This window comes from Erpetoichthys calabaricus, chromosome 5, assembly GCF_900747795.2.
Source record: "Erpetoichthys calabaricus chromosome 5, fErpCal1.3, whole genome shotgun sequence".
Lineage (NCBI taxonomy): Eukaryota > Metazoa > Chordata > Cladistia > Polypteriformes > Polypteridae > Erpetoichthys > Erpetoichthys calabaricus.
In genome coordinates, this window is record NC_041398.2 from 23,345,997 (window position 1) to 23,372,312 (window position 26,316).

The 26,316-nt window shown below is 39.5% G+C and overlaps 1 protein-coding gene across 1 annotated transcript in view; it reads left to right on the forward strand.

Annotated features, from left to right (window-relative positions):
- Positions 1–3,098: 3,098 nt before the first annotated feature.
- Positions 3,099–26,316, forward strand: part of LOC114643574 (zinc finger protein 420-like) — a 32,662-nt gene continuing 9,444 nt past the window's right edge. The window contains exons 1-3 of the mRNA XM_051927823.1: positions 3,099–3,238; positions 16,231–16,794; positions 17,037–18,106. Of these exons, the coding sequence (XP_051783783.1) occupies positions 16,374–16,794; positions 17,037–18,106 (1,491 nt within the window). The 5' untranslated portion in view covers positions 3,099–3,238; positions 16,231–16,373. The remainder of the gene's footprint in view (positions 3,239–16,230; positions 16,795–17,036; positions 18,107–26,316) is intronic.

The following is a 26,316-nucleotide window of genomic DNA, read 5'->3' on the forward strand; positions in this document are numbered from 1 at the left end:
CTTGTTTGTTCTCGAGCGTGAGAAATATGGATAAGTAATAAGGAGGATCGCACTCACTGTTAATATGGAGCCTTTTCTGCGGTTGAACGGTTAATAGTGCCTCATTGTAATGAGATCTACCTATGCTGCATATTGGGAACGTGTTGAGATGACGTATGTTTAATACGGACGGTTCATTTAGAAATGGGGCTTTGTGTGTCATTTGTTATTTATGTTACTGTGGACGTGGGTCTGAATCGTCGTTTTTGTGTACGTTTCGTGTGCTCTGTCCGTAGTCTGTCCCGTTTCGTGTCCAATGGGCTTTGTGTGGTGCTCGCGGCTTCTTTTTTTTTTGTGTGCTAGGGGCTTGTTGAATCCTCCTCTTTGTGTGTGTGGGGGGGGGGTGGGGGTATGTGTGCGTGCGGTGCTGTGTGCGTCGCCTGCGTTTGACTCCTTTTTTTCTGTGGTCGCGGCGCCTCATTTCTTTGACTCCTTTTTTCTGTGCTCACTCCTTTTTTCTGTGGTCGCGGCTTTTCTGTGGTCGTGGCCGCCTCTCGCGACGCCTCATTTCTTGGGGCGCCTGCGCAGTACGTCTTTTTGCGGCTACGGCCCATGGCCGGATGTCCCTGCGTCCATCCGGTTTAGCATTCTCGGTTAGTAATGTGGATTCTTTATAGGTCTGGTCTATGAAGTAGTGTAGTAAGACAGAAGTCTTGTCTTATGAAGAAAAACATCAAGCCCGGCTAGGTTTTGCCAAAAAATACATCCAGTCTCCTGTAAAGCATAAAAACAAATCTGCACATCACCAAAAGAGCACCATGGTGAGGCATGGTGGTTGCAGTATCATGTTTTGTGTCTGGTTTTCTTCAGCCAGTACTGGGGCTTTAGTTAAGGTGGAGGAAGTCATAAATAGATCGAAATACAAGTTGATTGTGGCACAAAACTTTCATGCGTCTGCTAGGAAACTCAAGATGATGTGGACTTTCACTTTTCAGCATGACAATGACACAAAACATACATCTACATCAACAAAGGAATGACTTCACCAAAAGAAGATCATCATTCTGGAATGTCACGGCCTGAGCCCAGACCTCAAAATCTGTGGGGTGACCTAAAGACGGCTGTGTATGGAAGATGCCCTCACGATTTGATTAATCAAGAACATTTGTGCAAGGAAGAGTGGAGAAAGCATGACCAAGTTGAGGTGGGCCAAGCTGACAGACTCTTATGTAAATAGACCGAGTGCTGTAATCAGATCAAACGGGACTTAAGTAAAAGGGGTGTGCATACTTACGTATTGCTGGTTTTTGTACTTGTGTCAGGTCCTAAAAATGCCTCATAGCGGCACCGCCATAATAAAACACAAGTGCTGCCACTGAATACAATTGTTCAAGGGTAAACATTTCACAATCAAATCTAGCTTATGGTGTTCATACAAGAACTCACTTTGACACCGCCATTTTCAAAAGGCTATTAAGAACCCCTCTTAGATCACTGACAATTGGATAGAAACTAAAAGAACAGCATGCTGACATGATGTATTTGAAATAAACTTTCAGTAATACAATAATTATCATTATTAGCTAATTATTACTAGCTAGCTTATCTAATAATAGCATAACATGTTACAGCTCCAGTGAAGCATTATTCCAGTGCATTGCCATTGGTGTAAAGAAGGACCAGCAGTGTTTCTTGACACTCCTCTGTTGATAAATACATTAGCTGAGGTCCTCAATACTCATATGTCAGAGAGAGGATGTACAGCTTTGTTCATAATGGCACTCAGTTTTGTCTTCATTCTCTCCTTCACTTTCTGAGTATGTCCCATAACTGAGTCTCCCTTTTTAATCGGCTTGTTGATTCAGTGAGCCCCTGTTCATGATGATGTTACTACCCCACATTAAATGAGCACAGTCTCATAAGAATAAAAAAGCTGTTCTGCCTTATCTTTTTAAGTTCCTCTATGTTATGAGTCCAGCCCAGCCTGTCAATGATGTCGACACCAAGTACTTGCAGAAGAACATCACTTCCACATCCCCTACCTGAATAGTGACGGGACATAGAGGCTCTTTAGCAGTTTCTTTTTAGATTTTTAGATTATTTATTTATAAAAGCACATTTGAAACAACAGAGGTTGCGCCAAAGTGCTTTTCAAAAAAAGCATTAAAATAAACACAATACAAATAATAATGCAAAAGCAGATTAATAAAATAACCAATTGTAACACTCACCAAAATCCCATCATATACAATGAAAGACAGAAGAAAACAAATAGGTCTTAAGATGACTTTTAAAAACCTCGGTCGAGGATGAAGACCTGATGTGCAGAGGCAAGTCATTCCAAAGCCCAGGAGCAACAACTGAAAAAGCTCCGTCTCCCCTCGACTTCAGCCGAGATCCTGGCACTACAAGGAGCAGTCGTCCAGATGACCTCAGTGCTGTTGGTAGCACATATGGGTGAAGAAGGTCACAGATATATTTTGGAGCGAGACCATCCAAGGCTTTAAAAACAAACAAAATTTTAAAATCAATGCGACACCTCACCGGTAGCCAGTGGAGATAGGGGCTAAAATGGGGGAGATGTGATCCCGTTTTCTCGACCCAATCAAAAATCTAGCTGCCGTTTTCTGAACCAGCTAAAGGCGCGACAGAGCAGATTTTGGCAGACCCACATACAGTATAAGGAATAACAATAATCTAGTCGAGATGTAATAAAGGCATGAATGACTATTTCCAAGTCCTTCTGTGATAGAAAGCATTTTAGTTTAGAAATTTGCCTCAGTTGGTATAAACTGGACTTTACTACCGCGGAGCTTTGTTTTTCAAAACTTAGTGATGACTCAAAGATGATGCCTAGGTTTCTGACATCATTATGAATCATTGTTGCCAAAGGTTTTGCTGATGTTAAGTTGTAGTTATTGCATAATCATCTAAGTATTTATATTAAGAAGTGTACAGGGTGAACAGAAAAGGTGACAGAACTAAAGTTAAATAGTGTATTTTTCCTATTTAAATTTGCCTATTTTAAAAGACACCGCACTGTAAACTATCACTAAACGGCCTCATACTTCCGCTCCGCTAGATGGCAGTCGCGGAAGGTGTAACTGCCGCAGCTTCACCCTCCTTGAATAAAAACGAAAAGGCAGTAGGCGGGGATTCGATAAACCGGAAAAAAAGATTCCCAAAAAAAGAGACAAAAGTGCTTTTTTGCGACACAGAAGTTCAAGTGGTCGTGTTCTGAAGAGGCTTCCCACCTAACGTGAGTAAAGTATAAGCAGGAAGAACCTGTGATGAAGCGCATATCTCAGAGTTACGGGTAGTGCACAACTCAAGCGGGTGGGAGCCTGGGGAAAGAGGGGAGCAGTGGGCTCGGAGTCCCTGTGACAAATGGAGGTGAATGTTTGCGACTGATGGGTGAGGAATCATCATGTTAAGAGGAGCGGGTGAGGAGGTCTTCCTGTCAGAAAATAGAAAGATAGCCAGCAATGATCGGGCCTCTTCGATGAGGGAAGCGCTGGTGATCGTGGAGGGCAGGTGAAGTTCACATTTAAGCGTGTCATTCGTCCTGATTTCAGAACCCGTTGAACCCTATGCAGGATCGTCGGAAAAGGCAAAAAAAAAAAAACCCGGACTTCTGATATGTGAGAAAGAGCAGCAGTGGACGGAAACAAGAACGGGAGAGAATGACGAGAGAACGGCTGAGTGTGACAGAACACTCGTGAATGGACGTCCTGGTGATCGCGGCTAGTAACAAAGTGATCGTGGCGTCCAGCCATCTGTCTCATCTTGCATTTACTGAGCTCAGTTAATACACGGCTTAAAGTAGAACATACTCGCGGAGAATAAAAATGTACAAACCAACCAAACCACTAATTCAGTCATTTCCCGAACTCGCTTGGTCGAGGATACGGGAAGACGCAGCCAATGCTGGCATTTACAGTGCGTATAGAAAACAGTCATTCACACCCACCTAAAATATTCGCATTTTATTGCTTTGCAGCCTGAAATGACACACACAGAATATTTTTTTCAAGCTGTATTTTCGCAAAGCAACTTATAACAGCCAAGTGAAAGATATAATAGCAACAGTTTAGAAAAATAATAAAAAAATAAAAGAGAATCACTGAGCTGGTTAAAGGATCAGCCCCTGTGTCAGTAATTTGTGGAACCACCTTTTGCTTTGATTACTGCCTTCAGTCTGTTGCCCACCAACTTTGCACATTTAGACTGTTCAATATCTTAGAATTTTTCAAGCTCAGTCACATTGAATGGTGACAGTTGGTGAACTGCAAACTTCAAGTTGTTCCACAGATTTTCAATATGGATTAAGTCTGGGCTCTGACTAGGCCACACAAGAACATTCACCCTTTTCTCCTTCAGTCGCTGTGTGCTTTGGGTCATTGTCATGTTTGCAAGATGAACCTTCTTGCCATTGACAGCTTTCTGCAAGGAGGCAGCTAGTTTTCCTCAAGAATATGACAGTATTTTACCCCATCCATTTTTCCTTCTATCTTGACTAGTCCTCCAGTCCCTACTGCAGAGAAACACCCCCAGAACAGCATATTTTTATGGTTGAGGCCAAATAATTCGAATTTGGTCTTATAATAATAATAATACTTTGCATTTTCACCACTCAAAGCGCTTAGCAATTGTAGGTTAAGGGCCTTGCTCAAGGGCCCAACAGAGCAGAGTCCCTATTGGCATTTACGGGATTCGAACCGGCAACCTTCCGATCATCTGACCATAACACCTTTCTTCATTTGGCCTCAGAATCTTCAAGGTGCAATTTGGCAAAGCTCAATGGAGACTTGACTTGGCTTTTTTCCTTGTAACCCTCCCATACAAGCCACATTTGTGGAGCATTTGTGATATTGTTGTCACATGCACACAATGACCACTCTTTACCAAAAATTCCTTTAACTACTTCAATGTTGCCATCAGCCTCTTGATAGCCTCTATGACCTCTCCTCGCCCTTCCATCCAGTTTGGAGAAACAGCCTGATTCAGAAAGGGTCCTTATAATACCAAACGCTTTCCACTTCTTCATTATCATTGGATGACAGATAATTTTTTACAACTCAATCCTGATCAAACAAATCTTATTAGTTGGTACCAAATCTGTCCTCTCTACCCTTCATGGGCTAAAAATTGACGTAGATGGGATCTTGGTTGAACCCTTAGCATCAGTCTGTAATTTGGGTGGCATCTTTGATCAGCTCCTCACTTTTCAACCACACATTAGCTCAATTGTACAGCTAGCTTTTTTCATCTTCGTAATATTGCTCATCTGCATTCTTTCCTTGGTGTGAAGGATACTGAAACACTCATTCACACTTTCATCACTACCTGTCTGGACTATTACAATGCTTTGTTTTATGGCCTCCCGACTAAATATATCAATAGTTTACAATATGTTCAGAATTCTACTGCTCGTCTACTTATACACACTTTAAAAAATCTTCTCACGTCACTCCTGTCCTTTATGATTTGCATTGCTCACCAGTCTTTTCAAGAATCAAATATAAAATTATTCTTCTTACCTTTAAAGCCCTTCATGAGTTAGTCCCTCATTATCTGTCTGAGCTGCTGCTTTCTTACACTCCTGCTCGTGCATTGCAATCATCGGACGCTAACTTACTCACTGCACCTAAATACAGGTTAGTAACTGTGGGTGGGAGAGTTTTCAGTGTGATGGCCTCTAAAATTTGGAATGCTCTTCCTCTCAGTCTTCGCGAGGAAAAATCTATTATTAATTTCAAAATCCTGTTAAAAATAATCTCTTCAATCAGTATTACTCATCTTATTGTATGTAATTTATATTGTCTTGTTACAAATGTGTTTACTGGATTGTAAAGTGTCCTTGAGTGTTTTAAAGGCGCAACATAAATAAAACATTATTATTATTATTATTATTACTACTATCGATTGATAAAGCCTTCGAAATGTTTTTGTACTATGGAAAATAAAAAGTCATGTATTAGCACAGGGATGTCCAACTCCAGTCCTCGCGGGCTGCAGTGGCTGCAGGTTTTCATTCTCATCCTTTTCCTAATCAGTGCCCAGTTTTCACTGCTAATTAACTCCTTTACCCTTCATCTTAATAGCCCTGTTTTTAACACTAGAATTACCAGAGCCTACGAAAAAACTCGTAAATTCGTCCCACCTTAAATCGCGTCTTAAAGCCGTTTGCACATCTCCGCCAGAGTCTTTTGTCATCTAAATGTGCTGATAAACAAAAGCTACTAGCAGCCAGCTATTCCATTCACCCACCGACTTAGAATGAACTCCTAGCTCAAGCCTTGCCTTGATTTCATTATTTGGGATTGAAGTGGAGTTTTACAGTGGAAATAATTCGAGCGTTATTTGGAATACACGCATTTCATGTGTGTTCCGTTTCTACAGTATAGTAGTAGTCTGTGCAAACACATTTTTAAAACAGAAACGTTTTTCATATTCTAATAGTAAATGACAAAATGTAGGCATAAACTATATAACGTATGAAGCCTGAAGTCCATATATCAAAGAAACACTTTCACAAAAGGTACAAATAAGAGAACACGTGCGCTGTTATTCAAAAATATAACTGCACAAAAAAAAAAGCCGCGTTAGCATGCCACATTGACATTCTTACTACAACTGCCACGGTGGCGTAATGGTATCAGCTTCTGACTGCGAATCAGAGGGTGGCGAGTTCGATCCCGCATGGCTCCACTTCGAGAAGTGAACTGCTCTTATTCTTACAATTTTAGAATAACAACATAAGTTTGATTTCAGTCTGTAACAGCCGGTGTAACTTATGATACTGGTAAAGGTTAGCTTTTTTTTTTTTTTTTTTTTAATTCACTTTTCATTCTTGCAGTCGATGCATACTAACGCCCCCCCCCCCCCCATAAACGCTGGCGAAGCTGCCTTCCTTCGTATCTCACCGTCACTTGATTTTCTTTTTATTCAGTGTTATTGAGTGTTCCTGCCAGTCCCCACATGTTGCTGTATGCTGTTTCTTTTGTACTCCAGGACATGCAGAGGAGAGAATGATTTCACATTATTTATGCTGTTTTCACATAAAGACTGCAGTATACTCGTGACTGCATTCTCGTACCAATGCACTTTTTCCATCACCTTTTCCTGTAAGAAGCAATGTACTCACTTCTCTCTATGCTGTGGTTTCTATTACACACCTGAAAGAGACGATATATGTGAAAACTTCATCGCACTAATGCAATATTATTTGAAAACGAACAGCGTCAGATCAGGTGTGAAAATTTTATGTGAGATACGAAGGAAGGCAGCTTCGCCAGCGTTTATGTGTCAGAACCCTTTTGGGGGGGGGGGGGGGCGTTAGTATGCATCGACTGCGAGAATGAAAAGTGAATTAAAAAAAAAAAAAAAAAAAAGCTAACCTTTACCAGTATCATAAGTTACACCGGCTGTTACAGACTGAAATCAAATTTATGTTGTTATTCTAAAATTGTAAGAATAAGAGCAGTTCACTTCTCGAAGTGGAGCCGTGCGGGATCGAACTCGCCACCCTCTGATCCCCAGTCAGGAGCTGATACCATTACACCACCGCGGCAGTTGTAGTAAGTGTGTCAATGTGGCATGCTAACGCGGCTTTTTTTTTTGTGCAGTTATACTTTTGAAGAAAAGCGCACGTGTTCTCTTGTTTGTACCTTTTGTGAAAGTGTTTCTTTGATATATGGACTTTAGGCTTCATACGTTATATAGTTTATGCCTACATTTTGTCATTTACTATTAGAATATGAAAAACGTTTCTGTTTTAAAAATGTGTTTGCACAGCCAACTATAGAAATGGAACACACATGAAATGCGTGTATTCCAAATAACGCTCGAATTATTTCCACTGTAAAACTCCACTTCAATCCCAAATAATGAAATCAAGGCAAGGCTTGAGCTAGGAGTTCATTCTAAGTCGGTGGGGGGATGGAATAGCTGGCTGCTAGTAGCTTTTGTTTATCAGCACATTTAGATGACAAAAGACTCTGGCGGAGATGTGCAAACGGCTTTAAGACGCGATTTAAGGTGGGACGGATTTACGAGTTTTTTCGTAGGCTCTGGTAATTCTAGTGTTAAGGATGCAGTCCTCCGAATTGATTTGTTTTTTCATTAATTGGCAGCCAAACAGAAATGAGACGTGAAACGAGCCAACAGATGACCAGCTAAACTGGAACGTCAAACTCCAGCCAATTTCACTCCAACCAGTTCCTTAATGAGAAGCTAATTCTTGCTGTTAATTAAAGCCGTTATTGAATATCAGGACTTGTTTCTGCTCTCATTCTGCCACAGCAGACTGTTGATTTTCTGTTTTTTCTAAGACCAACATCAAGATGTTTTGGTGACCTGAGCTGACCAACATGGCCGAGACCTTCATCTTTCTTTATTTTCAGGTTAACAGGTTGTGTGGCAGCTCACTTTGTGACTCATTATTGTTTGGCACCTCATTAAGGAAAAAGAAACCAACTAAGGGGTCTGAGTCACGTCAATTAAAACTAAGGCTGAACCAAGTTAATCTGCAGCAAAAACAGCTCACTAATTAAGAAGATGGTTAGAATGAAAACCTGCAGCCACTGCAGCCAACCAGGACCGGGGTTGGACACCCCTGTATTAGCATACATAGACATAAAACTAATTAAGAGCTTCTGTAAGTATTAAAACTTAGTATGAATTATATATGTGAAGCAAATAGTTAAATAAAGGCATTTGCCATATTTCTTTTTTAGTTGAGCTCAGAGCTCAACCACCAATATTGAGTCAGACAGACAGAGAAGGAAGACAATGATGAACAGAAACTGCCCGATGACAGAGAAGGGGGAACAGGGGGAACATCTGTTGTTTGAAGGCCAGTTTGGAAATAATGGAAGCAAGGAATAATACTGAATGATGAGATACAGAAAATATTGGTGGCCAAGAAAGAGCCCGTGAGAAGCCAACTGGAGTAGTGAGTCAGAATAGACAGAAAATGCTAAGATTTGCACTGAGTGTGATGAGGATGGACTGGATTAGAAATGAGTACATTAGAGGGTCAGCTCAAGTTGAACAGTTGGGAGACAAAGTCAGAGAGGTGAGATTGTGTTGGTTTGGACATGTGCAGAGGAGAGGTGCTGGGTATATTGGGAGAAGGGTGCTAAGGATAGAGCTTCTAGGGAAGAGGAAAAGAGGAAGGCCTAAGAGAAGGTTTATGGATGTGGTGAGAGAGGACATGCAGGTGATGGGTGTAACAGAACAAGATGGAGAGGACAGAAAGATATGGAAGAAGATGATCCACTGTGGCTACCCCTAATGGGAGCAGCCGAAAGAAGAAGAAGATTCATGATGATGCTTTATGCTGAGACTGCAGTAGGACAGTGAGTGCCCTCCAGAATTGTAAGAGCCGTTACTAGATAATGCATCCTTCTGAGATGAAGATTAACTTCAATTTTAGAAATAAGAAAGAGTGACCCGCTTTTAAGGGCTCGTTGTGTCTGAGGAGAAGCCTGTGCTTCTGCCCAGGTTTGTAGGTGCCGAGTTTATAACGGAAGAGTTAAATGTGGACCTTGCGTGCCTCAAAACCTTTATTAAATCCCGAAACATCGTTGTTGATTTTTAAAAGGGAACCCGGTTTCAACCAGTTCCATTCACTAATAACATTTTTTGGTACTTGTGTACTAAACAGACGGCTAGTACCCTTTTCTATTATCATGATGCAAATTGGATTTTCGTTTTTAACATTAGGGTCACATTAGGGACCTATACGCAACTATGCTCCACCCCCACTAACTTTAAGGTTAATATTTGTGGTTGGGGTATGTCAGTCTAATGATTTAAACTCCAAAAATGTGGCAACCGGGGCGCCTCCCCCATGGAGCCCAACACTAGAATGGGTAGAAACTACCGTCAGTACCCATTTTTCTACAGGAAAGACTGTTAATACTGGTTAAATACCTGTATAATTTCATCGGTTAAATGATTCACAGTAAATACATCACGTACAATTAGAACTGCGTATATAAAAGAATGACCATGCAGCCAAATGTTTGCTCACCTGTCACTATGTTGAGAATGCTGTGGTTTCGGCTATCTGTGGTTTCATCAACTACAACATATATTTTCTTGCCATGAATATTTCGAAGAACGGTGTCCATATGTTGTTCAAACACACGGGGCAAATGAATCTGACAAAGACTGCCTTCATTTTCTGGCAGCGCACCTCCTTGTTCCCAATGCTTAATAAAAAAAGGACACATCTTTGTCTTTTTATTCAAGCGGTATGTCCGACTCGCACAAACTGGCGTCTTGCATCTGACGATTTTGTTGTTTCTTCTGTTTGGGGTACACTTTTTGACCTTAATTTCTCCGTATTCTTGAAATGGCTTTTAGATTTGACGTGGTCATTGCAAGTATCTTTTCGTATCCAGTCTATGGTATGCTGGCAAGACTTGCATAAAAGTTGTCTAGATTCGAAAAAGTCGCCAGGATATTCATGCATATACCCTCAATTTTGCAGTTAATCTCGTGATTCTTTGATGTAATTAGGTTATATGATCCTACTCGCTTCAACATTTCTGTCTTGTTCGGCTAGCTAAATTGCGTGCCTTTAACGAGAAAACATACAGGAAACGTGCACACAAACAGACAGAGGGCACAACTGGATTTCTATGAAGAATTGCGTTTGCTTCAAAAACAACTAACTGGGAAATAGTATCGGAACGACAGAACTACAGATTATTCAATTGTTTAATTTATTGGGAAGTTTTGTAACAGTCACCCCCTTCAGTCTCTAAATTCCGCACATTTCCATTTTTAAATCTAAAATCTATTTTTAAGCATTAATTCCGTGATTCCGTCCCGTGTTTTCCGCATCACAGAAACCGTAGGGCTCTAGTTATCTGATCCTTGGTTTTACAGGCTTTAATCTTAAATCCTACATTTTACTGTTCTTTCTTTTTGACAGAATCAATCTAACCAGAAATGAAAGAATAGAAATGTAAAAAATGGCAAAGTATACAGTGATCAAGAAGTGAATAATACTAACTTTTTATCCTAGATGTTTATCCTTTTTTATTTCTTTTTTTTTTTTTTTGCATGAAGTTTTTTGCAAGGAGTTCTTTCTTAATGAACAAATGCATCACTGCCTTGTTCTCTTTCCATTGATCACATTAGAAGTCATGCGGAGCATTTACTGTCCATATGTATGGGACTGTCAGCTGCTTTGGCAATGGCAGGGAACTGACTGTAACTCACGACCACAAAACATTTGGGACACAGATTCCCTACCTATTTTCAAATCTCGTCTTAAGACTTGTCTATTTAGATTAGCTTACACTACATGACCTTACGTTGTATTCTTACTGCTGTATTTTCAGCTCCATAGATATACGGCAGATATATATGTATATGTGTATGTGTACATGCATGTTTTTGTTGGTTTTATGATTTTATTATGTGTATGGTGTCCTTGGGTGTTTAGAAAGACGTTTTGAAATAAAGTATTATTATTTATTATTAATATTCCAGTATTGCAGTGGATTTTCCTTCATTGGAGTCGGTGCCACTCAGAAGCTGCCATTCTATCTGCATTTCTTGTATTTCTGTTCACAGTCGGCCCCTCTTATTGGAGGCATCTTGCAGTATTTAGATTCAGGACTCTTGGAAGTGGATGGTTAATGTTCTTTTAAGAAAAACTACTCACTGATCACATTTTGGGTGCAAGGGTTGGTAGTGGTCCTTGAAAAGCTGTGTGGCATTTGCTTCTGACAAGCAGATTGCTCTTTATACAGTACATGTACCCATTTTGATGATCTCTTGTGACTCGCATAAACTTGGAATGCATAATTAAAGGAAAAACAGGATAAAATTGCACCTTCTCTGTAGTTTGAGTAATCAACTATGAACTGTAGGCAATTTGTGCAATGTAAAAGGCCAGTAAGCCATTGCACATAACAGTACAAAGTCCTTCCTTTTTCATTTTCTATCTTGCTTATGCAATTCAGCATTGCAGGGAGCCAGCGTCTACCTTGGCAGTATATGGGCACAAGGCAGAAACCAGTTTTGAAGAGAGAGAGAGAGGTTAGGAGCACACACTGATGCAGCGCATTGTCACACCCACCATATCACAAACCAACTCAGGATCAGTTCTGCCACCAACCCCCAGGTTTTTCTCTGCAGGTTAGAGGGCCTACATGCAGATTAACGTCATACCCAGGACGAGTTTTAAAGAATTGTTATTAATTAATATAATACCATTTACATCATTAACAGCAGGGTAGAATAATGTCTACTTTGTTTGGTTATTTAGTATGTTGGATGTCATGAGATTTGAAAGAATGAAATTAAAAACTCCAGAAGTTTACTTTCCGGGTGAGCCATTGACTTGCACATTTGCCCTGGAGAAGAGCTTAATTTGTTGATAAATCAGTCTACTTTGTGTCATCTTCTTTCAATTCTTAGGGCCAAAGAAAATAAAAATTGATTAAACCATATGTCGTGAAGTGTGTCACCTTTGTACTTTACCTACTTTTCTCATGCAGAATGTCGATGGCCATACACAAATTTTACAGGAACAGTTGATGTTATGTTATTTGATTTAATGGCCTGAGGACATTGTCAGTGAATTTATTTTTAAAAACTACTGACAAGCGCATTATTAATGTTCACATAAGCAAATCTGAGCATCAGAGAAGGCAGCACTTTGAATATGAAGGCATGTGGGGCGGGATATCACTTCTTAGTTAAGCTTTAATGTCATGAAATTCACCATCATTTAGGGATCAATAAATCTCTATCTGTCCTTAAAATATTATCTTTTTATTATATAGAATGTACTATGTAGTGCTTCTCAATCTGTGATATACAGTGATCCCTCGCTATATAGCGCTTCGCCTTTCGCGGCTTCACTCTATCGCGGATTTTATATGTCAGCATATTTAAATATATATCGCGGATTTTTCGCTGCTTCGCGGGTTTCTGCGGACAATGGGTCTTTTAATTTCTGGTACATGCTTCCTCAGTTGGTTTGCCCAGTTGATTTCATACAAGGGACGCTATTGGCAGATGGCTGAGAAGCTACCCAACTTACTTTCTCTCTCTTGCGCTGACTTTCTCTGATCCTGACGTATGGAGATTGAGCAGGGGGTCTGTTCGCACACCTAGACAATACGGACACTCGTCTAAAAATGCTGAAAGATTATCTTCACGTTGCTACCTTCTGTGTGCAGCTGCTTCCTGAAGCGACATGCTGCACGGTGCTTCGCATACTTAAAAGCTCAAAGGGCACGTATTGATTTTTGACTTTGTTTTTCTCTGTCTCTCTCTCTCTCTCTCTTCCTGCTCCTGACGGAGGGGGTGTGAGCTGCCGCCTTCAACAGCTTTGTACTGGCGGTGCTTCGCATACTTAAAAGCCAAACAGCCCTATTGATTTGTTTGCTTTACTCTGTCTTTCTGACAGACTCTGCTCCTGACGCGCACTCCTTTGAAGAGGAAGATATGTTTGCATTCTTTTAATTGTGAGACAGAACTGTCATCTCTGTCTTGTCATGGAGCACAGTTTAAACTTTTGAAAAAGAGACAAATGTTTGTTTGCAGTGTTTGAATAACGTTCCTGTCTCTCTACAACCTCCTGTGTTTCTGCGCAAATCTGTGACCCAAGCATGACAATATAAAAATAACCATATAAACATATGGTTTCTACTTCGCGGATTTTCTTATTTCGCGGGTGGCTCTGGAACGCAACCCCCGCGATGGAGGAGGGATTACTGTACTGTTTACTTTAAGCTATTTTTTATTTTATAGCACACCTATTTAGTGTCCATGCTTCTATGATATAAAATTTATCTGTTTTACAGTATCGTTCACATTTATCAATGATGTCCATGTCTCAATGACATACTATATATTTATTTATCACATTTTCCTTTCACAATTATTTTATGATATTGTGTCTATCTGTAGTGTTATTATTTAGCATTAATGTTTTGTACTGCTCCATCCATCCATTCATTTTCCAAACCCCAGATATCCCGAGCAGAAGCACAGAAGGCAGGAATAACTCCAGGACAGGCTGATAGTCCATGACAGGCTGTAAACACACACTCGGGCCTATTTGGTATTGTCAATCCATCTGACCTGCATGTCTTTGGACTGTGGCAGGAAACCTACACGAACACGGAAAGAACATGCAAACTGCCCATGAGGAGCACCTGGAGCGTGAACTTCAGACTCCTTGTTGGGAGTCAGCAGTGCTGCCACCGTGCCTCCCTTGGTATACTGCCTTGTACATCAATCGATGATTTAGTGTCTATATTTTTGATAAAGTATGAACATATTAATTACATTTATATAGCATCTTCTTTATAGTATAGTTTTCTTCATATTTATGATATAGTGTTTATCCAAATTTTCTGATGCAGCATATATTTGTGTTATTTAGTGCCTTTCATATCTGCCTATAATATATTTTGTTGATATCGGTTTTGTTTTAAATAGCACCTTCCATACACGTCGATTTATAATATAGTATCTATCTTTTTTGATGAAGTTTCTGTTTTTATCTATGCTATAAAATCCTAAGCCTAAAAGTGCAACGGTGATGTTTTATGTCACATTTTTTGTCACGCTTTAAATCGGGCTAATTTTAAAAGTATTTTCGGTATACATGTTTGGTATCATTCTTCTCAGAGTTTATCGAACTTTAATGTGATATTGTTAGATTTTCGGATTCTTATTCCGTTTTTAACTTATAAACTCTAAAATATATCAAGAACTAATGTCCAGCAAGATGAGACTTTGTGCCAAAAGATTTAACCACTACCGGGGCCAGAAATAAAACACAAACAGTAGGACAGCTGCTGCACAGGCTTTTAAATGTTCGAGCGCCGTGCAAGATGCAGATCACGAGGCAAGGCAGCAGCTGATCGAGCAAAGAGGAGGAAAGAAAAAAAAAACTATTTGTTTTCCATTGTATCACCGTATAAGAGGAGGTTTCGGAGGAGCGACTGCATCTCCTTGGGGTGCGTTCAGCCCCACTCTTTACAACACGAGTGGGAGAGAGTGTAGTATTATATATAGCTTTTACATCACTCTGATTTAGTGTCTATATTTTTGATAAAGTATCTGTGTATTAATTACATTTATATAGCATCATTTTATTGTATAGTCCCTTTCATATTTATTTATGATATGGTGTCTGTTCAATAGCATAGCATACATTTATGTGTTACATAGTGCCTTTTCATATCTATCTTTCTATCTTCATATATAGATATGAGCTACATTTTTTGTATGAAAATGTGCTATATAAATAAATGTTGTTGATATTTGTTTTGTATTATATAGCAATTTTCTGATACATCAATTTAAAATTCAGTGTCTATCTTTTTATGATGAAATATTTGATTTTATATTATATATGGCTTTTCACATCTATCTACCTATCTGTCTGTCTATCTATCTATTATAAAACAAAAGATCATATGGGCTGGGGTCTCATGGTGTGCCCTATTTAATGTCCACATGAAAAAAGAAAGGAAATGGTGAAAAAAGTATAGCAGAAATGATGAACGTGACTTTTCCTCCCAAGAAATGACCTGCTGTCTAGAAGTCCAGCCTCATGGGTAGCTGGTTCTAAAGTGAGTGTCAACTTCTATTCAGTGAGGTTTTTAAATAAGTCAGTTCTCCAGAAGTGACATTTGATCTCTTCCTGTGGGAGTTCCTCCACTCTAGGTCTGAAAATGGAACTGGGGTTACTACTGGTGTCACTTTAACAATCTTCCCCCTTTGTGTACAGTAATTGTGACCCATCATACTCTCCCTAAGCTCACATGTGTGACTCTGTCTGTCTTTCTGATATAGTGCCTTTAATTATACCTGTCTAGATCAATTGATGACTATATAGGCATATCGTTATGAGACTACATTAGTAAAGTGCCCTCAAATAGCCTTTAGTATTAGACAATAGTAGTAATAGTTTTGTCACTGGAAATAAAATAACCATTGACAACATTAGCATCTTGTGCTTCCTTTCCTGCTTTAGCACAACTGTAGATCATGTTAAGATAATAATGAGTATGGAAAGGATCATTCTAACAACTGGAAACATTCTGGAAAAGGGACAAGTATAGCTTCATAAAGAAATGCTAATAATGAAGCAGCAATCTTCTTGGAGCTAGATTGACCCATTCTCATTTCAAATGCATCATTAATAGAATAGTTGTGTTTGGGACAGTTGTAAAGTAATTCTGTTCTGCATTTTCCCTACAGAGAAAAAAGCTGACATGTAATTTCCAGTATGAGGGGTGACAACTCCAAGACCAAAACTGTTGTATATATGAAGAGGAAATCCTGAGAGTCTTTGTTCATGTTCAATCATTTTCCTTGTCACTTTTTTTTTTAAAGACGGTCTCATGGAACAACCAAAGAACTTAATCAAGGAGGAGGATTGTGAGTGGGAGACATTGCCTTCGGCAAAGAAGCCTTTGTGTATGAAGCCTGAAGATTTTGAAATGGGAACAGTTGAAATTAAACAGGAACAGTCTGAGAAAGAGTCTGTTAGGATGAAACTTGAGAGTTGTGAAGACATAGCCATCAATCTTAATATGCCAAACCCTGACATGAGGAACATCTTTAACCAAGACAAGTCTTTAGAACATGACTTCAGTTTAAGCACATACCCACCATTCAAAAAAGAGATGTCTTGTCCTTCTCAGAAGCATTTCATGCTTGCTGAGCCCAGTTTGCTGAAGCTTGAAGACAAAACTACTGAGGAGATCATTCACAGAGGAGAGAAGTGTGAATTTCAAGCAGTTGCAAAAAAGCCAGAAAAATGTAAGTGATGTGATTTAATAATACAAACAAAATGTTGCCATATCAGGATTTGGAGTTAAACATTTTTTAAGTTTTATAATTGTCTTTCTCTTTTTGGGAAGCATTGCATGTTTGATTTACAAGTAGAAAATATCATTTAAATTGATCAAAGTTCCATACTGTCATTTATGGGAAAAACTGAATACTTTTTCCAGGCACTGTAGTGACTTCTAAAATATACTGTTTACTTGTCTTTTCAACAGATGCACCAGAGTATGTCAAAGGATCCCTGTCTTCATTTGATCAAACATCTCTTCAGAGTGTAATTCAATGGGAACAGCTTGATGAAGATAAGAGGAAACTGCTGACTGCCTCTCATATTGCAAAACATAAATCTGACTCTAAAGATCATAGACTTCAAACTGGAGAGAAGCTGTATGGCTGCAATGCATGTGGAAAACAATTTTCATTCAAATGTAGTCTTCAGAAACACAGACTGATTCATACTGGAGAGAAGCCTTACTGTTGTACTGAATGTGGCAAACGATTCTCACAGAGCAGTGTTCTTAGTAGACATATAAGAATACACACTGGAGAAAAGCCATATGGCTGTATGGAATGTGGCAAACAATTTGCAGACAGAGGTCATTTCCAGAGACACAAAAGAATTCACACTGGAGAAAAGCCATATGGTTGTAATGAATGCGGCAAAAAATTTTCAAGAATTACCCACCTTAATATTCATGCAAGAATTCATACTGGGGAGAAACCGCATTGCTGTACTGAGTGTGGTAAACGATTCTCACAAGTATGTCATCTTCAGGCACACATAAGAATTCACTCTGGTGAGAAACCCTATTGCTGTACTGAATGTGGCAAACAGTTCTCACAGTTATGGCATCTTCAAGCACATACACGAATTCACACTGGAGAGAAGCCTTATTTTTGTTCTGAATGTGGCAAGCAATTTTCTTCCAAAGGCCATCTTCAGACGCACATGAGAGTTCACTCTGGAGAAAAACCATATAGCTGTTTTGAATGTGGTAAGCGATTCTCACAAGTCAGTGATCTTAATAGGCATACAAGAATTCATACCGGTGAGAAGCCACATTCCTGTTCTCAGTGTGGTAAACTTTTCTCACAAATAAGTGATCTTAATAGACACACAAAAATTCACACCAGAGTCAAGCCATATTCCTGCCCTGAATGTGGAGAACTGTTCTCAGCCAAAGGCCATCTTCATGAACATTCAAAATTGCACGCTGACAGCCCTGCCAACCTCTATACATTCTGCGTTGAACGTATGCATTTTAAAGTTAAATTATGTGAGTATGACTAATTGTTCACAATTGTCAATTCAGCAGTTTAATTGCAACAGAGTTTCAGTTCCATTAAAAAAATTTTGCCCCCTTTATGACTTCCTAAATTATTACAAATGTTTTGATTCTGAACGTTTCAGGTCATCAGTCAAAATCTAATATTAGATCAAGCAGTGAACAGTAGTACTTTTATAGGATATGTTATTTAATGAATGGAGAAAGATGTCAAAAAGAACTGACATTGTATGTAAAAGTAATCGCTTCCTTACAATAAATAATGTTTTGTATCACCTTTAACTAAAATTATTGTAATTAAGACATTCCCTACCTTTCAATAACAGTGTTTGGCATCACTGTGAAAAAGTTTAGCCCACTTTTTGTTAATGAATCGCTCTAACTCAGAAATAGCGGTAGGTTTTCATGTATGAACTAACTGTTTCATGTCCTAGCACAACATCAATGTGGACTTAGATCAGGCTAGCCCAAAATTCATTAATTTCATTTTACTTTAATTTTACTTCTTTTCATCCCTTCCGATTTGTTTTATGTTCCATCCTATTCACCTGGACAATCTAAGTGAATAGAAGTTACAAGCTTGTTGGGCTGAATGGTCTGTTCTCATCATAATATTTTTAATGTTTTGCATAATTGTGTCGCTTTATAACTCAACTACACTTCAACTTCAGCTCCCAGATAAATATCTTGACACTCTTCTCAAGTATTTTCTAATCCAAAACATGGATTAGATTCGAAGTCCATGCTTCCTTAATATGTGATTAGTCATCCTAATACCGAGACAGGAACTCATCCCCATACTATCATGCCACTACCACCATGTTTAACTACTGGTCTGATGTTCTTACTATAGAATGCTAGTTTTGATGTATGACAGACAAAATGAGATCCTTGTCACCCAAAAGTTGTTTTTTTGCCTAATTTGTCTTCAGAATACCATTTGTGCCTTGATTAGCTTTAGTTTCTGCTTTACTACTCTCCAATAGAGTTATTTGTTCCTGTTTGTTTTGGATTTTTTGATATTGATCAACAGAAAACAAAACCCTAATGTTTATGTGAAAACTGATCTCTTCAAAGTGGTCTAAATTAACTACAAATACAAAACACAACATAATTGATGACATAAGTATTCAGCACCTTCAAGTCAGTAGTTAGCAGATATCAGCTTTGACTATGTGCTCACAGGTCTCTCTCAGTATCAGCTCTGCCATTTTTCCCCATTTTTCTTTACAAACTGCTCGATCTGTGTCAGGTGGATTGTGAATGAACGACCTTCATCAGGCCCAGCCTCAAATTCTGAATTGGATTAAGAGTATGAATTGGTCACTCCAGGCCACGAACAGTGTTGGTTTTTAGAACCTTTGTTTCTGTGTAGCTTTCACTTTATGGTAGAGCTCGTTTTCTTGGCCTTCTCCCAAGGCACAGGTTATTTGCAGACATTATCAGGTTTTCCTCCAGGATTTCTGTGTATTTTATTTATCTGCATTCATTTTACCTTCACAAGGCTTTCAGGGCCTGCTGCATACTGTAGAAGCATCCCCATAGCCTGATTAGCCTGACACTGGCACCACAATTCCTAGTAATAATGATACATTTGTAATAATGTGCAGTGTAACATGGAATTTAGTCTGTTGGTAAAAGTGCTTTGGCCTCACCAGCCCACAGAGCCTTCTTCAAGTTGACGTCGGAGTCTCCCATGTGCCTTCTGGCTGAGATTTCCTGTGCATTTTACCTCTTTGCCACTCTCTGTAAAGCTGTGAATGGTGAAGCACCTAGGTGACAGTTGTTGTCTGCACAGCCTCTCCAAATTATCCACTGTAGGGTCTCGTTTTTCTGGACACCTACTCTAGCAGATTACATCTGTCCCATACTCTTCCCCAATTTTAGTGATTGATTTAACTAGTTTTTTGGTAACTTGGATGTTTTCTTGTCTGCCTCCTCTGACTTGTTCTTTTCAAGCACCTTTTACAGAATTGGTTGGAATGTTGTTTTTTCTTGATTAGGCCACCATCCTGACTCCCAATCAGTTGGACCTTCCACATACAGTCAGGTGCACTTAGACTACAAGCAACTGAAACTCCAGACAAACGATCTCCATTGAACTTTTTTTTAACATTGTATTAATTTTGTTAAAATCAGATAACATTCCATACATGAAAGTCATCCATCCATTATGCAACCCGCTATATCCTAACTACAAGGTCACAGGGGTCTGCTGGAGCCAATCCCAGCCAACACAGGGTGCAAGGCAGGAAGCAAACCCCGGGCAGGGCGCCAACCCACCGCAGGGCACACACACACCAAGCACAATTTAGAATCGCCAATGCACCTAACCTGTATGTCTTTGGACTGTGGGAGGGAACCCACGCAGACAACATGCAAACTCCACGCAGATAGGACCCGGGAAGCGAACCCAGATCCCCAGGTCTCCCAACTGCGAGGCAGCAGTACTACCCACTGCGCCATCACATGAAAGTCAAGTTTAACAAAATTAGGTTTGAAACAAATTGACCCCCACCCATGAAAAAGAGAGCTAGGCCAACAGAGTAAAACTATGTAAGTAAATAAATAGAATAAAAAAAGAGGGGAGAGAAACAACTTCCTCGATTTAAATGCTTATTTTAAAATGTTATTAATTAGATCCTGCCAAGTTTTGAAAAAGTTTTGTACAGATCCTCTAAGTGAGAATTAGATTTTTCCAATTTTAGATAATACGAGGGTTGTCTGGGTTCCACGCGGAATTTTATCGGTTGTCGAGTGTCAGCCTGTCGAAACCTGTTCTGCTGTGTAGAGGGATTATTCAAGTGGTTGCATGTTTTTGTTCAGATGTTTTGCTCCCTCTCTTCCTTCAGAATGAACACGAGAAGCAAATGAACTGAGAGTGCACAGCCGGCGCTAGCGGCGAAGCTCCCGACTCTGTGCGTGCGTGACTTTCGAGTGATGATTTTTTACGACTTTTCTGATGGTTTAAGCTGCTCAGTGGAACGCACCATGTTTGCCATCTTTTTCAACATCGATGGCATTGTCGCGTCAATTCCGCTGATGAAGGGGACAACTGTCACCTCTGAGTGGTACACCACTCGGTGCCTGCCTGACGTTTTTTTCTGCGATGGCTAGAGGCCGGTCCAAGAACTTGCAAAGGCACTTTTTGCATCATGACAATGCGCCAGCCCACACGGCTAATGCGACAAAGCATTTCATTGAAGACAGTGGTGTCAACGTTTTGAACCCGCCACCCTACTCGCCTGATCTTGCACCATGTGACTTTTGGCTGTTCCCGAAGGTGACAGAACCCCTGCGAGGCCACAACTTCGAAACTCGAGAGGAACTGATTGCAGCTGTCAAAGAACAGCTGGACAACCTCCCAAAGACAGCCTTTCGCGAGTGTTTTGCGGCGTGGGTCAGAAGAGCCCAAAAGTGCATTGATGTTGACCGTGAATACTTGGAAAAAGTTTAAAAAATATCGAAGTACATTAGAAAAATAGAAAAAAAAATCCTTGGCTACTTATTTCGAGTGACTCCGCACGGAACCCAGACAACCCTCGTATATACCATCAGTTATCCACTGACTTAAACTGTAATTGCTTTTACTTCACTTTTAGCACGTAGACTTATCTTGCTTAACTGGAAAAATGCTAACCACTTTTGTTTGTCCTTCTCCACCTTAAGCCCATCTGGAAGCCCACCAAACACAGCTCTTAATGGGTTAGGAGAGATTGTGACACCAAGGCTGTCTGAAAGGCATTTAAAGATTTGGGTCCAGAATTATGTTAATGTGGTGCACAGTAATGTAGTCTGTGATGCAATGACCGTGTCCCTCAGTATCATCCCTAAATGATTCTCGAATCCTTTCCCGATATGTCATTTGGAAGCAGTCTTTCAGAGGCATTTCAGCCTCCAGGCTCCACTTCCTAACTACCTGGAAGTAGCAGGTTGCCATCTAATAACCGGCTTATAGCTGGGAACTTGGTGAATCGGGTTATGGCCAAATAGCAGAGTCAGAATGATAGGACTTCTAAACTCTGTTGGCAGAACCAGCAGGGTTCATGTTACAGGGGGTGAATTCTTGTGCCATCAATTATTTTGTGTTTTGTATTTGGTGTTAATTTAGACCAGTTTGCCAAGATCTGTTTTCACTTTGACAAGATCCCTTTCCTGTTGATCTTTGTCACAAAAAGTCAAATTAAATCCTCCGTGAGTCAATGTTGTGCAGCAATAAAATCGGCAAGCGTCCAAGGAGTGAATGCTTTACTGTATTTACAGCAGGTACAATAACTGAGGTTTATATTGATCTGTAACCCAGCCTTACTGTGCTCAAGCAACTGAATGTAATGATCTCTTTAAATTGGGTTAATTTAAAATTAATAAATCATGCCCTTTATCTAGTTTTTGATTTGAGGTAAGGTCCAAAAACATTCAAATCTGCATTAACAGATGCAGTCAAAATGGAGGCAAAAAGTTTTGCACAGTACTGTGCTTTATTCTTGATATCTCTGAATAATGGTTGAAGCTGAAACTTCTTTTTTTGAAGAGCACTTAAACAACTCTTAAGCTATTCTTGCGCCATAGCCCAGTTAGTCTGGCGTATGGCATTTGCACATTATCCCTGTGGTTTCCTCAAACATCCCAAGGGTGGACTTGTTAAGTAGCCATTCTGATTCAGCACATTATGTGAGTGGGAGTGAGAATGTCCTAAATGGCCTTAATGACTGGCTTCTGTAAGACACTTTGTCATTAATAACACTAAACTATTCATGTCAGATCGCGGCAGTGATGTATAGGAGTCTACAACTTTTTTTAAAGTTTTGATAAGCAAATTCAGAAATTTGTGAGGTTAGTTCTTTATACAATGTATACAAACTGCAGAAAACCTTGAATATTGCGACTACTGAATTTCTTACCCCAGTTTGCCCTCAACCCAGTTTCTACTTGTACTTCACCCTGACTTCCATGTTAACCAAAACAAGTGTTTCCAAGTCAAGCTACAGTGAAACGCTTATGTATTCAAAGCTAAGCTTTATATCACGTTTTTGAATAATGAAAGAAACAATGGTGATGTTTGTGGCCTTGTTTTTTGTTCCAGTTTTTCAACCATTTTTATTCTGCATCAAGTGTTTCTTTGTGAATTGCATCTGTCTGAGAAATAGTAGCAGTCGCAGATGTTTTATGTGCTGCTCAGACAGTCCTGCACTCTTGCAAACGCGTGAGCTCTGCTGACACCATAAAGGACTGGGCCATTCTGAGAAGTGTAAATGAAAAAATTGTAATTAATAGTTTGGATTTTCTGGGCTATTCCTCTTTATGGCAAAGACTCGCTGATTGAAAAATTGAGAAATCTGAAAAAATCTTTTCAACTCATAGTGAACATAATTCATAGTGCCAGAAAGACCTGGTGAGATTGGTCTTCAGAAATACTGACATGTTAGCAAATGTTTTTCTATGTGTAGTTATAGGTCAGAAGTGAACCGGCGGAAAAGAGTTTCCTTAATAAAATGTTCACAAAGTAAATAGAGTGGTGCAGGAAACTATTCCATGAGAGGACCACACTGTTGTAGATGGAGCCCAAAGGTTCTTAGTTCAGCAAGACTTGTTCACTAACTACATACACTGCATAAATTCAGACCCTTCTAGAAGATTACTGTTTTATTACTGTGACAAAATGATCAACTTTGGGGATTGAATGTGGCTACTAAATTCTTAAGTACAACACGGACAGCAATGGTGAAACAAGTGACTTGATGTTCAGTTAATTCTTGAATGCAAGGGATTTCCACAGACACCATTGTGGTTAGTCGTTAGTCTTCTGTTTCTCATTCTGCTCTCCTGTATTGACACTTCACATCATTTCAGGTTTGCCCAAGTTAACCAGCAGAACTGGATGGGACATGTTGGCATTTTCCATGCTTGATTGTGAGATTAGACCGGAGTCCACCAATATAAAGTAGCCAGTCAGTCTGTTGGCCTAGCTTTCCTAATGGCTGTCATAGATTTATGTTTTCTGGAATCTGTAGACAGGATTCTTTTTTCCTCCCCATGCTATCTATCTATCTATCTGTCTATCTATGACATAATAGAAAGGAGTACTCAGTTAATTTACATAAACATTTTAACATGATTTTACATGTGAATGGTTCTTTCAGATTTTTAGTTTTCATTTTCTAAATAGTTTTACTTTTAAAATTTAATTTCCACTTTAAACAAGTAAATATTTGGAATTGACTTCATCTCTTTCATCATATAGATAAGGTATTTCCCCTTAATAAAATTATTTTTATTATTATTATTATTATTATTATACTGTATGTATAATAATTACTTCTGGTAGGTATCATGTCAGAGATGATCAATGGCTGGACATCAGCATGTTTTCTGCTATTCTTTACATGGTGTGGCAGTTGGTGCCTGACCACTTATACTGCTCACCACCAAAGGCTAGTGACTGTTATCTATGTCAGCCATCTTGTGTTTGACTTGAAGTGGAGCAGCTCACAAAACAAGAGGTACATTCTGTTAATTTCTAGTAAGGAGACAATCTGCCATAGAGGAATAAAAATAGGCAAATGATGTGAGAGCCAGCATCCCAGAGTGGGAAGAATGCTGAAGAAGCCTACATATGTGTTTGGGTGAGAAAAGGAGACAGGCAGGCAGCCTCAAGATGTGTGGTAACGTAGGACATACCCAAATCAGGTTTTTTGAAAAGCAGATCAATACATAACAACATTCAGTTAGTTCTGGATGTGCTTGAATACAGGGATAATATAAATATATAAAACAGGGCAATATTTGGGTGAGCATATTACCAAGGATACCAAATTAAATGAAATCCTGAATATATGGAATAAACTTAAGGAATGTAAATCCAAATAAGAACAAGTTATACACACCATGTAACATTCAGATAAGTTCGAGGACTGTGCAGACATTGTAGCCCTCAAAGGACTCAGTTCAGTAGGTCTGTTCCAGAACTTTCTTAATCCATTTTAGGGTTGTGGAGGCCAGAGGTCCATCACATGGACCACACTTACACACACATACAGACCATATTCACACACTGTAACAATTTACAAATGGCAATTAACATAACATTTATTTATTTAACTCTTTTGTATTTTCTCTTTTGTTTAACTCTTTGAGGGCTGAATATAGTTTCAAAAAAGCAATGGTTTTATTCAGAAATCAACATAAAACATCTGTTGCTGCATGCTGTGGCATGAATGTGCGGCAGGCTTGCTGCCAGGCTGTCTTTGCATGGCTGGGACAGCAGCAGCGGTCACGGTCGCAGTGCATTATAATCTGGTTTCTACCTTTTATCATTGTTAAGTGGTAGTCCTCCCTGGCGAACACTGTCAGTACCATGATTAGCTGGGCACTGATCAGCTGAAGCTGGAACCTCACATTTGTTTTCGATCACTTGTATCAAAAACTGAGTCCGACAAGTCATAGTCCAATTCAGAGATAATGGGCAAAGCGTCATCCACGGAGTATTTTGCTTTATGCCAGCATTTCTCAACCTTTAAGTATTTGCGACCCGAGTTTTCATAACAGTTTTAATCGCACCCCGCTAACGTTTTTTTGAAACCCTAATAAAATTTATTCCTATATTTTTTGCTGCCGATACACCACTACAAGTTTAAAATTTCCCTACGAATAGCTAAATTACGCCACATATGGCAACATTCGTGCCCCCTTTTTTGTTACCCGCAGGTTGAGAACCGCTGCTTTACGCATTCGCTTTGACCTCTTGCCAGATGTCAGTGCCATTTTTTGCCGTTGTGTGCGCCTTGCTACTCACGAGAGCGCAGGGAATCTCAGTCAAACCAATGAATCTAACTTTCCTTCTAGCAACGAGAGTCCAACTAAAATGTAACAGTTGGTTTTGTCACAGTTTACAGTTGATTACCATCGTCAACTCCTCCTTTTGACAAAAGTCGACATCAGCCCTGAAAGTGTTAAGTATGTCTGGAAGTAGTAATTTTCATAAAATGGGACTTGCAAAGCTGTTCAGTCATGACAAATGTTCTGGAATAACTGAAGTGAAAGGCAAACTTTATTATACAGACTGACCATAATGGATGCCAGAGGAATGTGGCACTTTGATGGTAAAGTGTAAGGTGACCAGATTTTTATATTCCCAAATCGTGACTCTTGTGTAGCATTTAAGCCCACATATAAAGCCTATCCTCATTTGTTTAATGGCTGCTTTATCTCA